The sequence below is a fragment of the Orbicella franksi genome, chromosome 4 (genome assembly GCF_964199315.1).
Source record: "Orbicella franksi chromosome 4, jaOrbFran1.1, whole genome shotgun sequence".
In the NCBI taxonomy this organism is placed as follows: Eukaryota; Metazoa; Cnidaria; class Anthozoa; order Scleractinia; family Merulinidae; genus Orbicella; species Orbicella franksi.
This window is the reverse complement of record NC_138148.1, coordinates 14,860,128-14,872,300: the sequence shown is the minus strand read 5'-3', so window position 1 is coordinate 14,872,300 and position 12,173 is coordinate 14,860,128. Positions and strand designations below refer to the sequence as shown.

General features: G+C 36.8%; 1 protein-coding gene across 1 annotated transcript; it reads left to right on the top strand.

The window, feature by feature from the left end:
* Positions 1 to 5,915: 5,915 nt before the first annotated feature.
* LOC145485322 (beta-2 adrenergic receptor-like) lies at positions 5,916 to 11,017 on the top strand. Its single transcript, XM_081464003.1, has 2 exons — positions 5,916 to 6,520; positions 9,794 to 11,017. Exons 1-2 carry the CDS (start codon positions 6,496 to 6,498, stop codon positions 10,876 to 10,878), a joined length of 1,110 nt encoding a protein of 369 aa, XP_081320129.1. The 5' UTR covers positions 5,916 to 6,495; the 3' UTR covers positions 10,879 to 11,017.
* Positions 11,018 to 12,173: the final 1,156 nt, after the last annotated feature.

Here is a 12,173-nt window from a genome sequence, read left to right as displayed (position 1 = left end):
AGTTCCCATTTAGGCGTTATACCCCAGTAGTATATAGCATAACCTTTAGTGTGCTTTTGCTTTTAACTCTTTAACTTGCGCGTTAAAAACGATTCTATGGGTTTAAGACAGGAATACTCGGTTTTAAGACGAATACAGTTTAGTGTCGACAAACCCGGGTCACTGAACGGTGATGCTAAAATCGCTAAAATCGAATATCCCGTTCATGAAACTTGAGCAAAATGGTAAATGTCGTAACAAGAAACTCAACCCGGGACTCCTCTCGCCGTGGAAAAAAAAACCCAAAACCTTCCAGACTGAGCCCGCAATGGATGAGGTACATGATGTGGCGTGCATGCTCGGTACCTATTTCAGAATAAGATTTTAGTATGATACTCGCTTGTAAATGTGAACTAAATTATAAGATTGAAATTTATAAACAACTAAAGACACGTTTTTAGCTATGACATAGTTGAGTAAGTTCAGAGTAGACTTTGCAGATTATTTCTACTCAACAATTTACAGCTATTGCCATAAATCCAAATTAAGATTTTTTCCAAATGTTAGATTCCTTTAGTCACTCTTTTCATGCAAACAACTTCTTCTATACAAAAATTAACAACTTTTATAGAGCAATTTCATTTTACTATAGGGGTATTCATTTTTGGGGAGTTCGCGATTTAATTTAATTTGTACCCAGTGCTTTAACTTGTCAGCCCTGTTTGACGCTTTTATGCGAGCCAATATTAGGAAATTTATACCCTTTAGAACTCCCGATTTCCCACTGAGTAGGTCGCAAGGCCTACATATCACTTATTGTCTCCTATCGTTATCCAACAATGCGATTATCGCTAATCTTTTTTCTTCCAAAGTAATAAGAAATTTTTTGCGATTATTTTGCAGATTATGAAATATACGAAATAATATTTCAAAAACTGTAAAGATTGAAATTCAGGATTTAAAAATTGTATATATATTTTACTGCAGAAATCTTTTTCATAAAAAGTTTTCAAAACATGATAAGTGAAAAGACTCAAACTTACAGCTAACAAATTTCATGATATAAAATCTTTGTCAAAATAACGCAACAGAGTCGTCAAAAGGCTCTCAAAATAGTAATTCAAAAGGTGCGAAATTCGTTCCACAAAGGACTCAAACGTAACCATTGAAACACTACACCTGTAAGAGTACTTGATATTATTTTGAAATTTTCATTTAAGCTTAATGCATTCGTCTCGGAAAGAAGTCTCTTGTCCTCTTCACTGGTAAGTAATGTTATGAACATGTTTACGAGACGAGTCCTTAGTCCGTGATCAATATCTGAAAGGAATACTTACTGAATTTTAAATTAAGAAGTTCAGCAGAGGCAGCGCACTTTAAATGCGTATTTAATTTTTTTTTCTCCGTCAGTAGATAATAAGAAAAGTCAGATTTTAAATCTCAGTATAATCTAATTTTCTGGAACTATTTTTTACCTCTGGGCTGAAAAGAGATCAGGAGTTGAAATTCGTTAATAAATTTTGTAAATGTAAACTCCTTTTAAAAAATATATCACCCAAGAAAATACGATGTTGTCAGTTGTGTAAACATTTCGTCTTTCATCAAATTCGGTTGCTTTTTCGTTGTTAAAGCAACTCAAAATTCACGTAAACGAACAGCGACTTAAAACCGTTCTTGACATCACTTTTGCAAAGACACAAAATTTCTCCTTTAAATTTAAAATAATAGCTGTAGGACTTAGCGTTAAAATAGAACTACTCCATTACACTGTAAGAGGTTGCCATTTCAATACGTAACTGGCTGACAGAAAATACTGTAATTAGCCTGGTAGAAAGACGATAATCAGGAGAGCTGTTAATTGCCTTTTCGCACTCGATGCATAGACCAGTGCATATACATTGGGGATGTGGAAGTCTGTAAATGTGCTACTCTATAGAGAAAAAATGCTGCAAAATTTATCCACATCAAGACGACTACATGCATTTCTCAAATAGAACAAAAATCATTTTGGTTGTCAATTCACTTTCATATATTGTTAAACAGAAAGTGACCTGAAGAAATCTGAAATCTAAACTTCCTTGACAGTACCGAGTAACAGCATTTAATGAACGTTGAAACATACTGTTTCTTAAAATTTTAAAAACGTGGAATAAAAAAGGAATCTAGCAATATTAATATTAGTCAAATGAACTGAATAAAAATCGGCTAAATCACCTATTTTTCCTTTTTTCAAGATCCACATTCAGAGAATGTCTATTCGTGATATTGACTCGCTTGCTACCTCGTTGTCCCAGTTTTGCTTTCAAAGCTTTCCATCTCTCGTTGCTATGTGGCCTTGTGACAATTTATTGACTGTGCATAAACGCGGACAGATCAGACACACACACGGAGAGATGAACATAGACTTTTCATTGTGGTCTGATGATAACTATTGCGTATGTGTTCCTCGCCTAAAGAAAGCTTCTAATCGAGTCCACAGCAAAATAACTACAGCGAAAACCGGTGAGTGAGGTGCGGGTTTGCAGAAAATTAATTCAGTGCTTAATTAAAAAAACAGGGCATGCAATATTCCAAATAAAAATATAAAACGTTGGCCGTCGTTGCTCAGTTTATGACGTTGTTTTCCGCAACTCTTCCGCAGTTCTAAGCCTCCGGAATCGCACCGATTTCAATGCACGCTCTCCAGCTTCTTATCGTACTGTACGTTGAAACGATGCTTTCCCGAACGCTGACGTCAAGAGAATCGTGTGATCTTTGACCAAGTCAGCTATAGTCATTCATCAAATACTCTGGGTTACCAAATTTGGACTTTGTGCGTGTTAAGATCGGATAGAGCGTGTTAGTACATGTAAGGAGCAAGATTTTTGAATCGAGCGAGTTCTTTTATCTGGGGTTGCACTTTGTACTTTCTAAAGGAGGTGTTTTTGAAACCATGTAAATATTATACGTTCAGGAAATGAACATTTATATTCGCCTTTTAATCCAGTAATCGGTCAGCTCCCAAAACTTGTGCTAACATCTACTTTCTTCTCAGCGATATCATGTGCAGTGCTAGATAATGGGTTACGAGAATGAATGCCCGCCATCAATTGGTGAACATTGTATTGGTAAATTGACAGAGCTAACCGTAAAAGAACTGTTTATGGTAGACAGAAGGAAGATTTCAAGCCTGAGACTAATAGCCTTGATCTTACGCGTGGATCATCACTTAGAAATTACCATAAAGTTATCAACATTAGGAACACAATGTTCGCTAAAAGCTTGTGTATTAAATTGAAAGACTGTGCTAATGCAAGGTACAAATTTGCATCTATCGAAAGGAAAACTGAAACATCATTTCCATAATGAATCTATTAGCTTGTAAATTTGATAGTGTTTTCGAGCATTGGTTCTTCAGCTTTAAGTTAACAGAAAACAGACTGAAACAAATAAAAGTACTAGAACACCGCAACTGGTATTTCGGGGCAAATGATGTTTTATCTAAACTAAATATCTAGCTCACGCCTTACCATTATTATTAACCAGCTTTTTCGACACTTCCTTTCTTATCAAAGACAATAATATGTAGGACTTCTGATCAAAATTGATACATGCAACACATTTTTTAAAGTTACGTTTTTCAATTAAATTTCAATATCGGCTCTTTTTATGAATTTCCTTTTTTTCGACGCCCACAAGTTCTTACTTTTGTTGATGTCTCTGAGCATTTCTAATCAACGCAATTCAAGAGTTTTAACTGGAGGCTTGGGGCAAAGAGGGTAATGTATACAGTGTTTCGACATAATATCCTGACATCCTTAAAACCTTTCGATTTTATTTTTGAGAGGTCTCTGTAATTATTTTCTTAATAAGAGTCTTTTATAATTGCTATTGCATTGACATATTTAGGCAATTCCGTTCTTCATTCTAGAATATTGGATCGATCATTCTGGCGGGCGAAAACAGGTACTGGGAAAAATCATTTTTTGACCTATTATCAAGTAATTATTTTTTTAGGACTAGGGTAGTTGGTTTTTGATTCTTAAGACCAGAGAAGGTAAGAAGTTAAAAAATCATTAGTTTTATTCCAACATCTGAATAGCCTAAGTAAGCCAAACCTTATAATAATCGGGAATGATGGCACCAGAAAAGCCAAGTAACTTACTCCAAATTTACGTGAAGACACTACAAGGATAGATTAACACGAGCAAAAATGTCGCATTTTATGTTTCGATGGCGCTGGGAATTTCCTGGTGTCAACCAACATCCATTTATATTTTTGATTAAGGTATAACTCTGTTTTAGCGAAATACAATGCTTTAAAAAAATAAAGCAATTCAACAGAAACTAGACACCAAAAGGATCGAGAGTTCCGAAATAAATATAATTAATCGACTTATGATTACTTTCAAACCAATGCAATGATGTGAAAAGTTTATTCGCTTTCAATCCACAATGGCAACTTTGCAATATGCTTTTACAAATGATCAAGCGCGTTCAGTAACTTGCTTCTCAGATGTGATAATAGAGGCTTTCTTCTTCTTTTTTATTTGTCATAATTACTTTCCAATTCTTAAAATAAACTTCTTCCGTGAGTTAACATTTCAATGTAAATATCGTAGTTACTTAAGGATTGGACAATTAGGAAACGATGGAAAAAAACGGCAGGGAGGTTAGCCACCTCGTTTGACTTCCTTAAAAGACTAGAAAATTTTTACTGTTTTAAAGTTAATGTTTCAAAGTATAAGTCAAGAATCGAAAATATGTTGCTTTTTTTACAAGATAAACTTAAAGCTTGTAAAAAATAAATAATCAAAATTGAATCAGCAAAATGAAAACAACTGATTGTATCACGCCGGTCTGCGGTCTCGTCACATGTGAAGAAAAAAGAGAGATTTATTGCGGGACCCTAAGAATTCGTTTAGAATCAAAAGTTACAGTCTAAGTGATAAAAAAAATTGAACTCCATTCTGTTCCCGCAAGTGGTAAACAAAAACCCCAAGGGTTTGTCACGAACTTATTAAGTGGACAAAGCAGAGCTGATCGGTGCCGATTGCGTTAGCACGAAAGCAAAACATAGACATATAAAAGAAAACAACACAAGAGTGGATAAAACTGAAATGATTTAAATACACTCTTAAAACGTTATTGTCTTTTTCCCTCCAATTTGTTTTCACCATTGGCCACCATTCCATGGTCATATATCTTGGCGCACTTAAAAGACTAAAATCATAACAGTGAAACGGGCAATTTCGGAAAGTGGTAACGTGTGATGCGGGAGGCGCGGTGGCCTCACACGCTTGTCTCCGGATCGAGCGGTACGGGTTCGAGCCCTGGCCGGGGACATTGTTTTGTGTACTTGGGCAAGACACTTACCTCTCACAGTGCCTCTCTCTACTCAGGTGTTTAAATGGGTACCGGCGAACTTAATGCTGGGGGTAACACTGCGATGAACTAGCATCCCATCTAGGGGGGAGTAGATATACTCCTAGTCGCTTCATGCTACGGAAACCGGGATAAGCTCCGGCCTGATGGGCCACTTGGCTCTTATACAGACTTAACCTACCTAATCTGTGATGCATGAAGACGCTACTACCGTAGTTTTCTTCAAATGGAGTTTGCCTGTTACTTATCTTACATTTTCCACACAGGGGAGCTACATTTTGATCCTCTTTAAATATTGAAGTTATTATGGTTTAATGGCCAGCTGCTGCAGACCGTTTTGGGAAAGCGACTATTAAAAACTCGTCCGCGCGCCATCGCGACGCACTCAACCCTTCCTCCTGTTCCTTGTCAAACAAAAGCGGCATTCTGTTCCAAGCTCAAAGGTAGGACAGCGGAAAAGAAAATTTGCTTACTTAATAAGCGCGATACTAATTATCTCCTTAAGAGAGAACAAAGCGAAAGAAACGAGCTATGAAGGTGCCATTCGCACCTTTGGGGTGAGGAGTGAAATCTCTAAGAGTTTATGACTTAAAAGGAGTTATTTCCGTCAAAATGATCGATTATCCGCGTAAGGTTTGTAACACGTCCGCTACGGATGCTTTTTTTATTGTAATTTTTAGTGAAAACGGCTGAAACTGGGTACAAAAGGACGCAAAAAATGAGATTGAAGCGTATAACAAAACGTATACATGTATTCTAACACGGTCAGCGAAGCAAGCCTTTTTTGTATTTATTAATCTCATTGGATCACTAATCGTCCGCATTTTTTTAGAACACTTGTGGTTTGAATGTAGGTGTCATTAAAATAGAAGAAACACTGATCTCGCTTTATGACACATCTGAAACGCTTTTAACGTTTGAAATCCAGTTTGGAGTACATTACCAGATATTTGGCGGGTCATAAATTGAGCATAAGGTTGTACCAGCACGATCAGGCATGCTATAGGCCATGTACCATGCAATTCTAGGTTAACCTCAAACCGAAAACCCACCGCCGTTTGACAATTACTGCTGTCTTAATGACTGTAATCTATTCCTCTTCTTGTTCCACAGAGATAACCTAACGTCTTTGGAAAGCGTACTAAAGGAGCAATGAAAAATGATTCATCATTTGGAGGTAATTGAAAACATAGAATGGCAATTCAAGTAATAAAAGTAGGGCGCAATTATAGAAATGTCTTCTGAAGCGGTTCCAATAACACATCTCTATCTCTAAGATTCATTGATAACGTTGCAATGGTTTGGGCTTTGTAAAACAACGCTTTTTCAAAACAGACCATTTGAGAACCATTAAGGTGAAAACAGAGCTCAACGGATTAGCAGTAATGATAGACAAAAATAACTCTATGATGACCTATGATATTTGTAGTTGTTCTCTCGCAAAGTCTGCTGTTCGGTTTGTCCTCCTTTTTTAAAGATAACAGGTTTATATATTTACAACTGAGAGAGCTGCCATTTCTAGCCATTTCTTTCTTTCTGAAAAGAATAACTTAATAATAGTGTGAAGAACAAACTCTATGGTGATGAATTTCAAAAAAATAAATATAGCGAAATATACAATTTAATTCAGCGAATTCATTTTGGGCAGCGGAAAGAACAGCAATATCCATAGTTGCGATTTCATGGATATTTTGATTAGCCACTGAAAGTATTGCTTTAAACAAGGCACAGGGGTAATTGCTTTTTGCTAATTATCAGAAATAAACGAAGAACCTTTCATTGTCAATACCGATTCAACACAAATGAAAGAGACGTACAACTGGCTGCTTTCTACTCGTCCGTACGAGAATCGCATCAAACAAGAATAAATTTAGCAAGCACTTTCATTGAATAATAATTACGTTTTGATGGAATATTGGCCAAGTTTCACATGATGGTTTTATTCAGGGTATGGGATTAACATTGTCAGTGTTAATTACGCTTCAGGAAGATTTCTGGTGACAGGTCGTGTTGCAGTGAATCATGTTCATGTACAGAAATATTAATTTCCCTCGTAACTTAATTAAATATCTAAGTATTGATGTAGGTGAGTGAAATTCTGTACAAATTGAGGATAGTGTGTCAATTGAAATAATGATCAAAGTAGCCGCAAACATAAGGGCCTCAAAGGTTCCCGTAAATGTAACAGAATAATATTCATTTGTGAATAGAGGATTGAATATCTAATAGATTATGCAGAAAGGAAATCGGCTACTCGGGTTTTTCGTCCATGGCTTGACGTATTTCTGGTTCAGTGCTAAGCCAACCAAGGGATGAACCTCACGACATTCATAGAAACTAGTCATGACTAGTGGTAACGAACGTAAATCGTGGCGGAAATCCTCCATTCCAACTTGATTATTTCATGTTATTTCAAAAGTCATTAGGGTGGGTTTGTTTAAAGAAATGATACGATAATAAATATCACCTGCGTGATAAGATCATAGTGTCGGTACAATCAACACAAGAAAAGCGTAAACATTCATTGAGGTTGCTTTTATGAAAGAAGTCCAAGGTGACTGTATTTCAAAATGACCATACCTAAATTGAAAGTTGATGGAACACTAGACAGCGTTCTTGATTAGCGTTCCTTGAAACACTCTTGATCAAAGATTCTGAACTTTACTTTGTGTATTTCTCAGTGAACAAACTTGAGAAACAAAAGAAACTGCTAAAAATCATACCCGTTTCCTCCTTCTTTCACATCCCATACCACTCTCTTCTGACGTACAGGAAGACAGATTCCCGTCGTCGAAGTTCATTTCAAAATTAGCTTTCCATAGGGTTGAAAAAACTCATTCAAAACTGGATGCGAAAATAGAAATTGCCACGAACTGGTTTCAACAGGGCAACTGAAAAATTGACATGCAAAAGTAACATGAAATTGATTTCATGTGTTATAGCCCTCCAAGCAAAGTTAAATAAATTCCGTATATTAATTATTAGACTTCGGTAGAATTCAAGAATAGAGCTGAAAGAAGAACAACTTTAAAAAAAATGTTAAAATACTTCGTTGTATTCTTTATAAGACGGGTAAAACTTGACTCAACTTTACTCAGTGTTACTGTCCTGCATATCCAACTACCTCGTTTGTGAAACATGAAATACCATTTTAACATTTACATGTATGTATTTAATATCTCTCTTTACAAGGACTTTGGCGGCTTTTTGTAACTGCTCAGCTTATAAGTCAAAAAAGCACGGAAGTGAAAACTGTTGGCTTCCATTACTTAATTACATTATCTGTCATTTTTCTGCGTAAACACGTTTCTCATCATATCCGCTTTAAACAAATAACGCCCAAAATTAGAACAAAATTAATTATAGTTCAGAAAAATAAAAAGGAAACTAGTAATTGTAAGAAGTGGCGATTTATTTTAACATTAGCAGAGCTTCCGTTTAATTCGTTTTAAAATTTCCAGTTAAAAGTTGGTGGGGGTTTATGTTTCTTTTTCTGGTTTGTTCATAATGAATTCTCTCGTTGTGCTTTTTCTTGTAATTTTATACAATATTCAAATTTCTAATATGCTAAAACTTTCAAACTGCTTTAGGTCACCTAATTTACAACAAAAAATCTGAGAGAAGGTTTGGTATCCAAAATATTTCCATTTTGTAACTTTCCAAACTTCTTCGAAAAATATATCACTTAATCTTTATTTGTACTCACTCTTGCTCAAAATAAATAATTACAACAATGAAAATATTAAAAGTAAAAAGCAGAGTACTAGCTGCCTGGAATAACCATAGGGGCTAGCGGAGCCAGGCAGCCAGTTAACATCAGCATTAAATAGAAATAAAATACAGGTCAGCAAGAAAACTGAGGCACAAATGCACACATAAGAAGAAAAAGAAGAGGAAAAACGCTACTTCTACGCTATGAAGGAAGTCAAAAATAGTGAAATCTATATACGAATACAAAACATTAATATAAGAAGAGCACATGGCAACTAATAACAGCTATGTATTAAACTATAAAAGAAAGACTTGGAAAGGTGACAGAAGTCAACAAAAGACTAATTTACAGGTAAATTGGAAAACAACACAACTGCTAATAAGAACACAAGTAAATAATAATCATTGACAAGATCGCTTTTTACTGATTCCTTGAAGTTTGAAATACAGAAGGTTTTCAAATTTTTACTTACTGAGTTCCATATTTTGGGGCCCTTAAACCTTATGTTGAATATTCCATAATTTGTATAATTTATATCCTGCGAAGCAATAAAAAGTTCACGTCAGAACCTCTTTCCATTGCTATGGTAAAAAGCTCCAGCCCCTTCCCCTCCCCCCTCCTTTCCCCAGGTTTAAGCGTCCCCTGAACAAGACCAATCCCAGGGCTAATACTCGAATTTTGTTTTATCATTTTAAAGACAATTGTATTCATTTCTCAAAATTATGTCTTTCCTTCTAGGATCTCCAAACAATTCAACAGAACCTTCCGCTTTTGGGCGGTATTACCAATCAATTGCTGTGGGACCATTGGTTGTTTGGAGTGTCCTTCACAGTCTTATCGCTGTCTTCATTATTTTGTCAAATACACTTGTCATCATCTCCTTTACCAAGAATGCAAATTTGCGCACGCGCACCAACTGCCTTATAGCAAGCCTTGCTGTAGCAGACTTCTTTGTTGGCCTCGTTTCTGTGCCCGGTTGGCTCGTGCTCATTTACAGAGAAGACGATCAGAGTTCTAGTTGGTATAGTACCGTCATGGAAATATGGTACGTCTTTGAGATACTTGGTGGAGTGGGTTCGATCTTCCATCTGATGGCCCTGAGCTGGGACCGACTGTGCGCAATAGTTTGGCCGCTGAAGCATCGCTCTTACACCAAAACAAAGTATCTGGTTATGATCTTTATGACATGGTCACTTGCATCGCTCGTTTCGGGACTCTCTGTCACTGGAAACAGGGTTTCGCCGCAAGCGTACAACATGTCCGTCATATGCCTATGCTTTTTCTTGCCACTTGTTCTGATCTTCGTGGCACAAGGAATAACTCTCATTACCATAAAACGAAAAACAGCAAAATTCAGCCATAACTCCACCCTGAAGCGGGACGTCAGAGCGGCTAAAACAATCGCCATCATGATAGGCTTGTTTCTGATTGGCTGGCTGCCGTTCTTCTCCTTAGGGTTAGTGCGATATGTGCATGATGACTTTTCAGTGCTACCCGCACACGCCATTTTTGCTGTCAAGTTGTTGCAATACAGCAACTCGCTTTTCAACCCTATTCTGTACGGGCAAAAATTCCCGGAGTTCAGGAAGGCTTACATAAAGATCTTATGTTCCGACAGGGGTTACGACGAAGCTAAGCGATCTGGGACTAGTTCTTTCGCCAAAACAAACAAGTCTCGAACCTCTACATCCACGCTACACACGTCGTGCCCTCCGCCACCAAGGCCACCGCGCTTATTGCTTGAATCAATCAGGAAAGGTGACGAGCGACCCCATGACACATCAGAGGACAGTGCATTGTTGCGTATGGTCAGTGGATTGTAAGATCACTTGACAAGCCTTTGGTCAGCGAATCGTCCTTTGGCTTCATTTAAAATAGAATTCGTTTCATACGAGAATATTTACTTTTAATGAATGCGTGTAAAGTTCCTAAAAACACGGACGGACTGGCGTTGAAACAAGTTTAAGCGGAGGAAAAACTGTGCTAATGTATTTTTTACAGAGGAGGTTAAGCCACTTGTTTCAATGGAATTATTCCTCGTCACCACTGACTAGGGAAAGTTGGAAGCGCTTCCTAGATTACTCGGATTTTAAATTGGATAAAAGACTTCTCATATATCTTCTCATTACTGGTTAAAAAAAATTGAAATCATAAGTGTGAATAAATATATCAAATACTATAGGTAAAATAAAATATATAAAATACTATACAGAGACCCATAGGGTAAATTCTAAGTCCAGTAAACACATTTTTTTCTTATATTTTTGCTGTAATCTTAATCATACATTGTAAAGCGCTTTATAATATTTTATAATTTTAGCGCTATATAAATCTTATTATTATTATTATTATTATTATTATTATTATTATCGTCCTCACGTAATGTTTGCTTAGAGTCCTTAGGGCCGAGACCAAACCATGGTCCTGGGGCACTAGGGGATAGCCAGTTTTTAGCTTGATAGCACCCTCCTCAAAATGTGTGCTGTACCTAGCAAGGTTATCTTTTGTAGTTCACTGATGCTTAATTGGCCGGGAATTCTTCCAAGATAAGTTTCTAGTCCCTTTTTGATAGCTCCAAGTGCTCCAATGATAACTGGTATCGTTTCCGTTCTCATGTCCCATATTCGGCTTGTTTCGATTTCGAAGTCTCGATTTCCGAGTCTCTTTCCAAAACAAGAAAACTACTCACCCTATCAAAAATGCATCACACAAAAGCAGATGTAGACAGACTCTACCTCCCAAGAAATGCTGGTGGTAGGAGTCTTATCCAATTAGAAGCCTCTTACAAAACAACCACGATAGGGCTCGATACATACCTAAAGAACACTGATGATGCCCTAATCGAACTAGTGCAAGAACATGATGGCAGAAAGAAATTGTACTCTATACAAAGGCAAGCAGAACAATTCAAACAAGAACTAGACCTAACAATACCAGATAAACAAGCAGAAGAAACAACCACCAAATATGCAAAGAGAACCAAACAAATGGCACGAAATAAGACCCAAGAAAAATTAACAAAGTAGTGGGAGAACAAAGCCCTACATGGAAGATACCCAAAGAGAATAAAGGAGGCAGATGTTGACCACCACAAAACCAACCAGTGGCTCAAAAGCAG